Source organism: Chroicocephalus ridibundus, chromosome Z (assembly GCF_963924245.1).
Source record: "Chroicocephalus ridibundus chromosome Z, bChrRid1.1, whole genome shotgun sequence".
NCBI lineage: Eukaryota > Metazoa > Chordata > Aves > Charadriiformes > Laridae > Chroicocephalus > Chroicocephalus ridibundus.
Window position 1 is genome coordinate 47,814,868 of NC_086316.1, and position 14,606 is coordinate 47,829,473.

At 38.0% G+C, this 14,606-nt stretch overlaps 1 protein-coding gene across 1 annotated transcript in view; it reads right to left on the reverse strand.

Moving 5' to 3' along the window:
• Positions 1-645: 645 nt before the first annotated feature.
• Positions 646-14,606, reverse strand: part of TMC1 (transmembrane channel like 1) — a 67,148-nt gene continuing 53,187 nt past the window's right edge. Inside the window, exons 14-20 of the mRNA XM_063321167.1 lie at positions 13,441-13,569; positions 9,529-9,596; positions 6,564-6,803; positions 3,824-3,949; positions 2,080-2,158; positions 1,852-1,981; positions 646-911 (exon numbers count right to left, since the gene is read on the reverse strand). Of these exons, the coding sequence (XP_063177237.1) occupies positions 646-911; positions 1,852-1,981; positions 2,080-2,158; positions 3,824-3,949; positions 6,564-6,803; positions 9,529-9,596; positions 13,441-13,569 (1,038 nt within the window). The remainder of the gene's footprint in view (positions 912-1,851; positions 1,982-2,079; positions 2,159-3,823; positions 3,950-6,563; positions 6,804-9,528; positions 9,597-13,440; positions 13,570-14,606) is intronic.

The window sequence follows — 14,606 nt, forward strand, 5'->3', positions numbered from 1 at the left end:
TTTCAAAATGTGACAAAAATATTATTATCTAAAAATGGTACTGTAGTAGCAGATAAATGTTCCTCATAGCAGCAGGCAGGATACTGCTTTTCTTTTACCTTTTTAATACTTTCCCAAAGACGTTAGAGGTAATAATCCAGCTTTTGAAAAGGTACGCATTTTCTCATGTACAAACTGAAATCTTTGGGTACGCAAATCTAACCTGCAGAAAACAAACTATATGCAGTGTTTAAATACAACTGATTCTCATACACTCTGTATGAAGTTATGTTTTCGGTGAACTGTACTTCTGAGAAAAAGGAAAAGATGTTAGGGACATGCTTTCAGGCTTCTAAGAAAATAACTGAATACAAAATATTTTTCATTCTTCTAATAAATATCTTGCGATAAATATCGCTAAGTTTAGTAGCCTATTGACACAGATAATGCATTTGTGTAATGCCTTCAAGTACAAGAAGACATATGCAATGTTTTCTTCTGAAGCCTCCCATCCTGCAAAAACTGAAGCGCGTGGGTAACTTCTATGCACATGAAGATTTACAACGAACACAGTGGGATTCTGCACTTGCAGGAGCGTGTTTGGGGTCAGGACCACTCTTCTGTCCCTCAGCATTCTTCATCGTATCTCAATGTGCTTGAGGCTCCTTATCTGTAGTTGGGAGGGCCCCTGGGCATTCCTGGCTGCGCCCCTGGGAAGTGTGGATTTCCAGGCGGATAGCCCGGCATTCCATAGCCCCTGGGCCCTGGTGGCCTCGTCACAGCTATGGATGGGGGAGGAAGGCTTCCTCCTCTACCCTGTGGGGGATAGTGGCCATTTGGGGCAGGACCTGGATGTTGGAGTGCCTGAGAGGAGCTGGCTTCTTGTGGCTGGCCTGTCTTCTTCCCTTCATTGCCATCCTGCCCTTTCTTGTCTGAAAAGTGTTTGGAGAACAGAATTAAAAAATGAACATGCAAACCAGAAATTCCCTGAGAAGAATATCCTGCAGCTGCCTGTCCACTCCAGGGTGTGGTGGAAAGTCTGGGGCCTCCCCTGCCGATAGCCTGAAATCTGTGATAATGCACCTTCACCATCTTTGCACTGTATTTTCCCTCCAGTCTTGTCGGCAAGGCACCAGTGGAACAAAGTGGAGGCTTTTCCCAAGTAACTAGATGCACTTAAATATCATCCATAAATGACAATGAAGGAAGTAATTTCAAACTTAGGAGGGCAGATTTTGAGGCTGCAGACATGCTTGCACATGGTTCTTCCAAAGGCCGTCATCTCTAACTTCGGTTTCTCTGCTAGGCTTGAACCTAGCTGTGGGCTGTGTGGCATGTATGCCTGATGGGGAAAGTCTAGCAGTGTCCAGGGGAAAGGAAACAGCCTGCGCAATCCTTCAGGACAGACTGAAACCTGCCTGACCAAGCTAGGCTTTCTGGTAAGGTTTACTACCGTTCTGTGTTCTCACTATACCTTCTCCCAGCGAACCTGACAAAAGCTGTCCTGAGCAGTCCTCAGTCAATGAAATATGATAGGAGGGTGCAAGACTTGGACCTGATTGGTTTGTGATAGGTGTCTGTTCATTGATGTTCATACCAGGCTTTAAGTGAGTTTTTTTTTGCAGGCCTGGGGTCTTGCGAGTCATTATAGCTCTATTTACTTTGGTGTTGCCTGGTATGGAATAACATTACAGTATTTCTTACACAAACCGAAGAAAGAAAAATGGATTGGAGATTACGCTGATACTTGTGAATCAGTATTGTGAATATTTTTCATGAGATTATGGCGAAAGAAGTAGTCAAGGCAGCGAGGAAGACTACGGTCTGGCATACATGAATTCCTCATCTTGAGGAGTTCAAAACACTGCTTACCTTGGTTTGGAGTGGATTCCTCTTGCTTGCCTTCTTTTTGCTTTGGCTGTGGTGGTTCTGTCTCAAATGGATTTTCCTCATTTGATTTTTGTGCCTTTTGTTTATTTCTTCTTTTATTTTCTTCTGCTTGCTAATAATGGGGGGGGAGAGAGAGGGCATCTTTCAGTGACCTGAGTGGCTTCTTTAGTATTTAATAAAACCAAAAATTAATAATTAGCTATCTCTTACACTCTGTAGCTTCTTTTTAAGTTCCAAGTTAGCTTCCTTGTAGGATTTGGATGTAGCGTTGAGATAATAAATACTGAGGCTAAATTTAAAGAAAAATAATAGTCCTTGTTAGGTAATGATTAAAATATAAAGACTCTTACAACATTCCTATAGCAACAACTGCAGTTTTGCTAATATAAAATCTGTATCTTTTCCTCATTTATTGTGCCTAATCAGTAGTAGTGTTTTGACAAATAACAACGTGCTTCCTTACAGTATAAAGAAGGTACTGTTATTTCAGGGAAAATAGCGGCTGAAATAAATTATTCTGTCCATTAATACTCCACATTGAATCTTGTAGTGGTTAAGGAAGACATTCCATAAAGCTATGCCTCGCTATGAAGTGTGTTCTAAAGAATAACTTATATAAGTTAATTTGTATGACATATCTTAAAAATTAGAAAATCATGTTTTTTTCAAAGCTTTTGAACTAATACAATAGGCAAACTCAAGCAGTGCCACAAAAACAGCCAAAAGCATAGGTTTTCATTTTTTTTTTAAACTATGACCTCCTTCTTCTACTAAACAAAAACATAACTGCATAATACCATTTCATTTTTCAGTGTATTGTGGAAATTGAGTGATAACTAAGAAATTAGTATTTTTCACCATCCCAATTTAATTAGAGAAATTCCGATATGAAGTCTGTTATTGATATAAGCAGTAAATAATTAATCTGTATATGCTGTTTTCTCTGCTTTGCCTGATTCTGTCTTGTATTTTCATTTTATTTATTTATTTATTTATTTATTTCTTATTTATAATATATTTCCTTGCACCATTTTGAGAAAACAATATAGCTCAAAAAAATTCAGCAGGAGTCGACCAGGTATTTCGGCGGACAGTCTGGATTCTTTGTTTTTCTATCCAGGGATTAAAATGGAATATGATGTTAAGTGAATCTTGGCAAAATTTAATCTCAGAATTTCATTTTGTTCATGTAAAATCCTTCACAATTACTATTGCATTATGTAATCTTCTCTGTATTTATTGGCAGTGCTACAGTGCAGGGTTATATCCCAGCTCATCTCTACTTAGAATTAACTTTTAGTTCAGCAGTATGCTAAATAATCCGATATACGTATACAGCAGTTTAAAATGCCTTTATAAAGAAGGATTCAATACAGTCTCTGAGAAAAACTATTCTACAGTCATTATTCTTTACCAGGTACTGACTTACAAAAATTCTCTACTAGCCCTATTGCATAAAGTGTATGGTACACACTCCTGTACCAAGAGCATAGAGTACATTGCTTATCAAGGACAGGCCAAAGGCGCTGATCTGACTCGCTGAAAGTTACTGAGAAATAACTCTGCTTCATTGTGCTCATGTTTCTATTGAACTTGCTAAGGATTTGTGATGTGCTGTTCTGCCTGTTGGATAACCTGATCAAAATCACAGCACTTCGTATCCCTTATAGACTTCCGTGTTTTAATTGCTTTGCCATTATCATGGCAACAACAACATTTTTGAAAAGCAATAACAAAAACAAAAAGAAAGCCATTGAACAAAACAGAGATATTATCCTTTGTGCGAAGGCACATTAATTATGATCAAATAAAAGGCTCATGAATTCTTCAGGTCCCTCACCATAGGGCAATCATCACTGTGTTTAATTAGATACTCAGGCAGTGAAGATTCAGAGTGAAGGAAACTTAACAGACCTTAGATTAAGCAAGTTTTGAGTTAATATTCCATACATACACCATCAGCAATATAAAAGGTAGGATGAGTCCAGGGTTAGAGGCATAACCAAATACCTTCCCAAACCAGGAAGGGAAGTCATGCTCCAGAGTTTCTGATATGACTTCAAACATTCTAGTCTTCCCACTATTAAACAGAAAAGTTGACAATATATTACATGCAAATATTATGGCAACATCAGTGCAGTAGTATGAATATATAGCTTAATCACATCAAATCAAACCTGGGAAAATGACAATAAACTACATGTTAACATTATTTAAAACCTGACACTCTGAAAGGAATATTATTTAAAATACTATATATGTTTTTTAAGGGGCAAAATAAACCCCAATATTTTTATTGTACGGTAATAGATTTTGCCTGCAGTTACCACCAAGACTACTTCTCAAAGAATCAGCGTACCAAGTTGTGAACTCCACGCCACTAACCAAAGAGTGAAATGCAATTTGTGCTCTATAAAGTCCTGGTGAAAAATTCAAATCGCACTTTTATATGTTTGATAAAATGGTCTGCTTGCAATCGGTTCCTGTTCACTACTCTTCAGCCTAATTCTCCTCTGTCTTTGCTGTGTACCAGTGCTATAGAAGTCAGTGTCTGTGTTTTAGGAGTTTTTTGGTTTTGTTACAGCAGTCTAATAATCTTCATGCACATGTTCCATGGCAGCTTATCTAGAAAGTGTTTTTTCCCTAGATCACTAAGTTTATTCTTGCAGAAGCATTTTAATAGATATTCTAAAAGTCCCTTCCTGCTTATTTTGCTTTTGTCTGTGCCTCACAATGTAGTGTTTGAATTTTTTTTATCTGAACAAAACCAGCAAAATTGGTCTTTATGTGTATTGAAACTAATTTCTAGCTTTATCTGGTTAAAGGAATTGCCACCAAATTGCCACCTGATATTCCAGTCATATGGGTCTCCTGTCACCCTTTTTCAGTTCTTGTGAAGCATTTCTAACTAACAGGTCTGTTTCTTAACTCATTGCTCTCAACCTTTACCCTCTTCCCAGTAATGTAAAAAGGTTGTGGATAGAATTCTTCTTCAGGCCAGCTCTTTCTCTCCACTTCCCCCACTCATCCATGATAAATGAGAAATTCCGCTCTGTGCTCTTATCTTTTCCCAGCATGTACAATGCTTCTTCTGTTGCAACTTTGCTAATTCTGTTATGGCTTTCCTGCTCCTGGCAACTCTCTGTTGAGTTGTATATGTTGCTTTTAATGATGGATTAAAAAAACCAAACTAAACCAAAGCTAAATAAATAAATAAATAAAACAACCAAAGAATCAGAAGTTTCATAATAGATGAGACACTGAGTTACTAACAGGAAAATATTTTCTTTTTTTTAATATAGAGATGCACTATCAGTATTTATCCACTGGCTGCTCAATAGTAGATTACCCATACCCAGGTTTTATGAATGTTAATTAGTTTCAAGTCCTCTCCCATTAAAATTTACATTGAAGGTTTCACTTTTTTTACAAAGAACAAAATATCTCTGTATTCGATAGAAAAATTTGCAGGCACTATTATCTTTCTCACTTTGAACAGTAATCTTACCATTTTCTGTAATATCCAATTCAATAACTGCAGCTACTCAGATCTGACTCCAGATGTCTCCCTCTGTACTTTCTTTGCTATGGCAAATAAAAAATCTTACTTTGCATGACTTGCTTTGTTACCATTACTTCTGAAAATTCAAGCAATTGTCTGTCTCATCAGAATTTTTGGCATGTCATGCAATTCTCCCTCTCGGGTGACTGTGACTATTGCAGGTGGCTGGGAACAATCTCCCATATATTTTGCCTTTGACCAAAGTTACTGTGGCAAGACTTCTGCTCCTTTACAAAGTGCACTGGGGATTATGCAGATATCATTTTACGCGCAACAGTAATGTATTATTCAAACCTGTCATTGCAATCAGGGTGTCTCTTTTACTATTCTCCTGCTCTTGCTTTGCTAATGCTTTGTTCAAAACCAAAGACTAAAGTATTTTAAAAATTTTCATTTCATATATTGATTGCAGTTGTGTACTCATTACAGTTGTATGTCATGCTATCTGGCAAGTAAAGATGATGAAAATGGTCCTGAACTCCTCAGGTAGTGTGTACAGAAGGAGAAAGGGTGGCAACACCTAAGTTAGCTTGAATGCAAGGCACATGTTTGCACAGGCAAGGCAGGCCTAAGTTTTTAGAGGGAATTAATGAACGTGGAGGTCTTGAAGGTTTCAGAAAGAGATTCAGCTTCACAGTGGCAATACAGATGCATGAAACACTGTGTCAGTTTAGGAGAGTCACAGCAGTCAAAGACTGTACCACCACGTGTTTGGCACACAACCATACATTCTGATCTGCCTCTTCTACAAGGCATATGTAGATATTTCCTGAAAGCCATCACTCTCAAGACAGCAGACCAGAGATGCCTAACAGGTCACTGCTGTACTCCTTAAGAATAATTTCTGGCTTAATTCCAGCAGTAATGACATTTTTTTTACATTACAACTAACTAAAAGAAAAGGATTTCTCTTCTACACTTCACGTAAAACTTTCTAAAGAATTACTCAGTTTTCTAGTATTCCAATTTCAGGAATTGTCCACAATGAGAAATATGACGCAACTAAACACTCAGCCTATCAGGTGCTAACGCGTATTATAGAAGCTCTTTTTCATTACTGGATCATTCACTGTGATGTGATGAGACGGTTCATTACATTAATAACAAAAGATGGATGTAAAATGCAAAACACCTGAAAGGACCACAGTCAAAAGATGGTGGGATGGAAACAATGGTGTACACAGCAGGCAGTGTGGAGAGAAAGAGGATGAAAAGCAGCATGGCCATGTAGAAGTTATTGGATCTGGAAGCCTTGAAGACCCTCTCTTGGGGGACATTGCAACACATCACTGCCCAGCACTGCAGGTACATAGAAGTGTGGAGGCGGAATACATTGATTGCTGGGAGACAAGGAGCATAAAAAGATCCCATCCTAGAAAAGAAGCAAAGAAAAAATAACCACTTCATTGTCATCCTAGATGTGCCACCTATCCCCTATGTCAATGTTCTTTGCAGCCATATACACTGTGCACTGAGAAATCAAGTTCATAAAACCATCTCTGTATTCATTTTTGTTGTCTTGTCTCTTTAGTCTTGCTCTAAGATCTGGATGCACACTACACAAATCTTATGACAGATTCTATTACATTAATATCTCTCCTTCCTCTTTTCATTACTCTTCAATGAAAATATAAGGGGTTTGCTAGTCTATAGTTGAAGGGAGAGAGCACTTCATGGCCCTGTTCCTTACCCTCATGGAAATCAGTTGCAAAATACTCCTCCATTTCAACGTGTTCAAGATCTGGGTAACTTACAGACTTTGTCGTAGTATTTCAGTATAACACCTATTTTAAATGACAGAAAAACTCTTGCCAAATCTTATTAATATGGAGAAGACTTGCAAATTATTTGCATCCCACCTGCTTTGTGAAAACACAGAGAAAAAGAAGAGAGTTTTCCTAACTGCATGGGCTCTCTCTCATACACAAAAATAGGTGCACACATACATGCCTCTTCTATCCTTCCTAGCTCTGTGATAGCACCAGCTCACAGAGCTGAAACTCTTTTTTCACTCTGCTTCAGGTGAGCACAACCACATGCAGTAGAATTTGAAAAGCTCAGATAGAACAGAAAGAAATTTATCCTATGTATGTATTAAACATGGTTTTGGCAGTGTATGTTTATTATAATTTAGTCAACTTTTTTTACTTTTCTAATGTATTCGGTTCAGTTTAAATAGTCAGAAAACACTTTGAAAAACACTACAGCTCTAGTGCTTTACTTGGCCCTGCAAATATCAATTATCATGTAAATGTGGTCACAACTCTGTGATAAGCAATAAGCAGAAGGATGCTGTATCTGAACAGCATCACAAAAATACAGGTCACAGTTTCTGTGCCAGAATGTGTATATTGGGACATGGCAGGTTTACAAGGCACAGAGTCTGTACATGCAATGAAGTAGAAAAGTGATAGGCACGTATAGAAGTTTTGTTAGAGAATAATCAGGAATTGACTCCCTCACCCAGTCCTCAATGTCTCTCAGGTAGAGAATGATTTCCAACCTACCTTCCAAAGTGTTAATTACAGCAGTAGAAAGTATTAATGCCACCAATTGTGTATAAAATTGCAAGCAGAGTTTATGTTGCAGCCTTATAATTTTGACAAACAGCAGCCTTAGAAATGTTTCCTATCAGAAATTAGGCAGATAGCAACATACTGATTGCAAACGTAAGTTGCTTTTCTAAGTTGCGGGACACAATATAGGTGTCTCACATGCCAGCAGCAAGGTTGGGCTCCCTCCAGCCATACTGTTATGGCATGCCATCACTACAAGGCGGTGCTGTGCTCATATCCAGCAATATACCCTCCTTCTGAGTAAGCCCACGGTGCTGCTGTCGGGGCCCTCGGTGCATCACCCCAACAGGGTTTGGTTGTAGGGGCTGCAAGATATTTGCAGCCTCTTTTGTTGTCGTATTTCTGCAGCATTTATTTGACATGCACACAATGCACAACCTTTGGGCTTTACAGAAGTGAGGGCTTTCACGAAGAAAAAAGACTGATCATCAAAGTCATATTAAAGGTAAAAAATTAGGCCTTAGCAAGAATTAACTTTGAGAATTCAACAGTGCTTATGGAGGACAGTTCCTGAGGAATCATAGAATCATAGAATGGTTTGGGTTGTAAGGGATCTTAAAGATCATATTGTTCCAACCCCCCTGCCATGGAGCAGGGACACCTCCCACTAGACCAGGTTGCTCAAAGCCCCATCCAGCCTGGTCTTGAACACTTCTCTGGGCAACCTGTTCCAGTGCCTCACCACCCTCATAGTGAAAAATTTCTTACTAATATCTAACCTAAATTTCCCCTCTTTCAGTTTAAAATCGTTACCACTCGTCCTATCATTACACTTCCCGATACAGACTCCCTTCCCATTTTTCCTGTAGGCCCCCTTCAGGTACTAGAAGGCCGTTATAAGGTCTCCCTGGAGCCTTCTCTTCTCCAGGCTGAACAACACCAACTCTCTCACCCTGTCTTCTTAAGAGATGTGCTCCAGTCCTCTGATCATCTTCCTGGCCCTCCTCTGTCAGGAAGGCTGGGCATCTTGCATGAGGACTCTACACGCCGGTATACTTTACCACCCATGTAAAGTCCAAAAAGGGGATGAACCATAGACTTCTTCTCCTCTAGAGCTAAGGAATAATACTGAAGCAGTAGCATTTTAGGCACTTTCACATGCCTGCACACATAAGTGTACATACATTTGGTTTAAGTCCTTTTTTCACAGGACTTAAAAAAGTGGTAAGGTATTTTGAAAAGATGAAATTCAAAGCAGAACAGTACACACAAGGTGCTTGCTCTAGCAAGCAGTCAGTCAGAAAAAAAAAACAAACAAAAGATATGATTCATCTACACAGCTTTTTGCTGGTTGATCTCACCAGGTCATTGCAGCATCCTGATGTGTCTGGTTCCATAATCTTAGCCCAGAACTAGTTTTGAAGTGGTGCCACTAATAGCAGTGTACCAGAGTTTGGTATATATTGCATTATGCTTCCGCGAACTAAAGCCATGGGACAGGATCAGCATTTCAGCATAATCTTTCACAGATACAGCTGAATCCTCCAATCCTGCAGATGCAACATGCTTTGCCACACCTACCAGATCATGCCTTGGTTAAAGATCAGTCCCAGCACATTTCCACTTATATCGAACTCAGAATATGATGGCTGAAAGAAATAATACAGATGCTTTCATTAGGCTTGCACAAAGGGTTTTAAGATGACTTATAGTAGATTAAAACTGTCACTTCCAACAGCAGCAGCACACTGGTATTGTGTTGTAAGGCCTCTTGTTACAACTTATCAGTGAATCATGAAACAAATTAATATGACTCAAGGCCAAGAGGCAGACTTTAATACAGCTTGTGATATTTTACTGGAAATGTTTTTGAGATTTGTTCATAGGAAGGAGAATTAAAAATAGTTCTGGATATTGGGTAAATTTTAAAACAATAATTCATAAATTTTCCATTGGAGTGGCTAGTGGTGGTCATCTAATGTGTCCTCCAATATAGCACCAGCCATGAAGCTGCTGTGATTTAATTCCTGTGTGAACTATAACTCTATCTTTCGTATTTTAACAGTTACACTGTTGAAGAATTCTTTGTAAGCATTGATAGATGTTGCCAATCCTTGTCTTCCCTGCTTAATGTGAATATCATATTTCTAATTTGAGTGTGTTTGATTCAGCCATAGATTCTCATTATCACTTTGTCTGCTGAAGAAATTTTTTTTTCTCCAGTAGAGACACATAAATCCTGTAAAAAAAAAAAATTCTTTAGTCATATTTCTAAACTATTCATCTGACTCTTTCATTGTTTTTCCAAATCTTCAATCATTTCCACATCTCTTCTTTAACCCTATTTACTAGTCTGTAATTAATGAATGCTCATCTGCAAACATTGAATACACTGCATTTCAGCAATGATTGGAATACGCACATGCATATTAGTTTGTCTGCATATGCACCAGAAAAAAATTTTCTGGTAAGAAATTGTGGCTGTGAACTTTTTGCTTACACCTAAATGTCTCATTCAAGCGTATTATTCATAAGATTTTGCACTGTCACATTTCGTTTAATCAGCTTTCTCATAAAAAAAAATTGCTACACCATAGCTGGTGACTTGCACAATTCACCATCGTGGGTGGATAAAAAGATCAGGTGTTAATTACACAGATGACTGATAGACAGAGGAAGGGGCATGAGATATCAAGACTATTATGCTATTAAAATCACCAATTAAAGTCAAAATTTTTAATTGTACTGTATTATATTGTTGGAATATTTGGAGTCCCTGCACTCTTTCCGTGTATTTTTTCTGTATACATATGCATATATACGTGTATGTTTACAGCAAACTGCTATATTTATGTTGCGTGCATTTGTGAATCTGCTTCCATATGAGGAAAGATTAAATAGACTAGTACTGTTCAACGTGGAGAGCCGTTGACCAAGGAGAGCTGTATAGAGGGATAGAATATCGTAAGTTACACAGAGAGATGAATAGAATCATACAAGACCAAATAACGTGTGAGTGTTCTTCATAACATAAGGGCTAGCATTAACAAATAAAATAATTTTAAATTTAATTTTTAAACAAACAAAAGGAAGTGTTTTTTCACACAACATGCAAGTTAGTTTCTGGAATTCTTTGCCAAAGGACATTTTGGTTGTCAAAAATATTTAGGATCTAAAAAAAGTCTAAAAATTAATGGATGACAGGTACACCGTGGCCACTAACCACAAAGACACAGGAATAGCTACTTCGTAGGAAATATTTTAAGCTCAGATATTACCAGAAATTCAGTGATTTTCACTTTGCACTTCTACTGATGGATGTTGTTTCAGGCAGTTTACTGGATGTGAGGACCATAATGGACCAGACCATTATAGCCATTCTTACCTACTGCCAAATAAAAATTTCAATAATAAATTGGCTTCCACATCCCTACCAGCAGATGTGTTGTTGACACTTTGAGAACAATACTATATCATGGAAATAAGATGTCTCCTCATTGCTGGATAAACATGTCACAGCTTTCATTAACAGCATTGAAGCCCTTGTGTGGGGGCTGTGACGTTCATTCTCACTGCTGATTTCGTGTCTTTATGTTCTTTACATTGTATATGCATGAATAGCCAGAAAAACGGGTGCAATCTGTGCAGCACTTTAGTTCAGACCCTTAATTAAAGCTCTTTCTTTTATAGGCTTTGTTGTATTGATTGAATTACTGTATTATATTCTATTACCATCCTGAATGGTAACAAAAACAAAGAGCAAAAATTGTCTGAACTGTAAATGGACCAACGTATGCATCTTCACTTGACAACTGGCACTCCCAGTTCAAGCCAAGCTGTCCTACTGTTCACTGTGTGGCTTTCCACACTGGGAGACTGCAGGCATCCCACAAAAAATATATCTAGTAGGCTTATCCACTTGTTCTGGATAGCCGGTGTCATCTCAAATAACACTAGGCTCCTGGGGTTGGGCAGGTCATGCAACAAAAAGTCCCTGCATAAAAGCAGCTGATTCAGAGTAAATAGCAAGACAGAAGAGGCTTCAGGAAGCCCAAATGGAAGCCAGATCATCCTAGCTAAAGAGTCTGTCCAACAGTCTTCAGAATGGCTTTCAGGCTTGTGTTCATTCAGTCTCTTTCATTGATCATGGGTATCCTGATAGGAAAAGGTCTGGACTATCACTTCAACATCTTTGGAAAATATGATGTCTGAGCTATTTCCTGTCAGATGTGGGACTGACTACAATGATTCATGTGTTCCCCACATCCAGCCTTTGCTATTGTGATAGCTGTGGAACATCTGAAAATATGAGGAAGCTCCAGATGCAATTTAAGTATATGAAAATACATGGTTCCACAAGTAGTGCTGGCTCTCCACCCATGATGTATTCAAATTCCTGCATTTGATATTGATATTGCAAGGGTTATAACTTGTTTGTTCACAGCCTGGCTGGCTGATAGTCTTTGTCTCCAGCCCTATGCCACTCCTGTTTGAGACATGCTGTAGAATTAACAGGAAGAAACCTGGTCCTTGTAATAAAGTACAGAATTTCATAGGAACCAGACAACAGCAATGAGATTGCTATGCCAGAGAAATCTTTCTTCTATAGAAAACACAAAAACCTTTTCTTCATCTGGAAAATTACCATTTCCCAAAAGGCTGCTTTTAGTAAAACAAGAAATTTGTACACGTTTGAAGGTAAAATTTTGAGGAAAGGAGGACAAGAGGATGCCAGAACAGCTATGATGGCTGTCCATGCAGATGCACCCAAGATAGCTTTAAATGACTTAGCTTTTTTCCATACGTCTCAGTAAGTACAAAAGAAGCTTCAAGAGCTTCACAGTCTTTGCCAGTGAAACAGCAACATCAGAATTTACAGTGTAGGTATCTGAGTTAGCTAATTTACCCTCTCTCAGATCTATGTAAAATAGTAAAATCCCAACTCCCAAGTGAAGAGCTCTACACCCACCTGTGTTGTGGGACTTGCTAACTTCATTTCAGCTAAATTAATTCTACCAAAAATATATATTATAAGATTTCTAGAATAAGTTCTTTCATATTTTTCTCCACAAACACTGGATGTCTCAGTATGTTAGAAGACCCTATCTGAAATCCCATGGAAATCCAGGGAGATTGTGTGCTGTGGAACAGGGAATGGGTCTTCAAATTAGAAATGTGTGAAAAATGTGTACCTAGTTTTCTTACACAATCAAATGAAAAGGAAAAAAAAAAAAAAAAGAACAAAACCAAACATTTCCTAAAGTTACAAAAGTCTAAAGAATAAGACAAATATCAAGGCATAAGCAAATTCTGAGGAAAAATAACACAATGCTGTTCAGGGATCCTTAAGGTGATGATTCTAGCCAACTGTTAACTGTGTAGGATAGAAAGCAAAATGTAATTTACTACAAAAACGTGAAGTGATAATCTGACAAAGACATTTAAAATAATGTCTTTATTTTAAAATAAAAAAATAACAAACCAGATACTTACAAATCCATACTCCAAGTCCCAGCACCAGCAGTAATTGAAAAACCTAACAAAGACAGCTCTCAAGAAATCACCAATTAGAATCGTGATGTAAGTTGTCATTGTGTCAGAGACTGTTAGCCGCACAAATTCCTGTTAGAGCAAAATTTTCTCTTAAGAATATATTTAAGCAAAAAACAATACAATGAAATACTGGACTAGAACCCTAGTTGTTGTTGTTGTTTAATGACTTTGGGAACATTAAAAAAAAAAAAAAAAGAAGTTGTATGGCTTGTTTTCTCAAGGAGCACCAACTCCCAGTGAATATGGAGAGGAAAGAAGAAAATCCTAATGGAAATCCTCATTCCTCTACTTTTGTTTTCATAAGTCCCACTAAACCTTACTGTAACAGGCCTTACCCCAATATCCCAAAAGCCTATTACTCTCCCTGAGCTCAAATTGAGGAGAAAATTAGTGCAGTGATGAGCTCTTGGTGTTCTTAGGTTCAGTGAAAAGAACAGAGGTGATGTTTTTCCTGCCTGTCTGCTCCCTGCTGGTGATTTATTCGGTCAGGAGTGGAGATAACCAGATGGTGAGATTGTCAGAGTGACGGAGCAACAGCAAAAGTTGTGATTCAGTGGTGAATTCATTCTCATGCACAGAACAATAGCAATGAGATAGGATCAAATAGAGGAAAGGGGGGCATTAAAATTTTTTTGGAAATTACATTTTATATTAATAGGTCAGTAAGAATAAATTTTCACCTGAATCAAATAAGATGACTGAGCAGATTTAGCATTAAACCACTATTGTTCTTTTGCGTTATGTTACTTAGCTAAAGATAGAGATACCTTCTCAAAAGCACACTGCTGAAAGAGCTATCTTACAGGTAATTCTTTATTGAGCTGCACATTTTTTTTATCTTTTCTATAGGTCTGTTGTAGTCAGAAACTGATTTTACCTGATCAAAATTCTAATCAGAATTACCACATTTGTTAGGGGTTGTGAGAAATCCAGCTTTTCCAAGTTTCTAAACAGGTGTTGCAAGACAAAGATGGGATGATGAAGAGGAAGGTAAATTAAAAGAATAGTGAAAAGGAGCCCGGGGGGGGTGGGTGGGTGGGCTGGGCTGGAATAAATGCTTTCAGTGCTGTCAACTACTGGAAGAAAGAATTCCCTATTAGACAGGG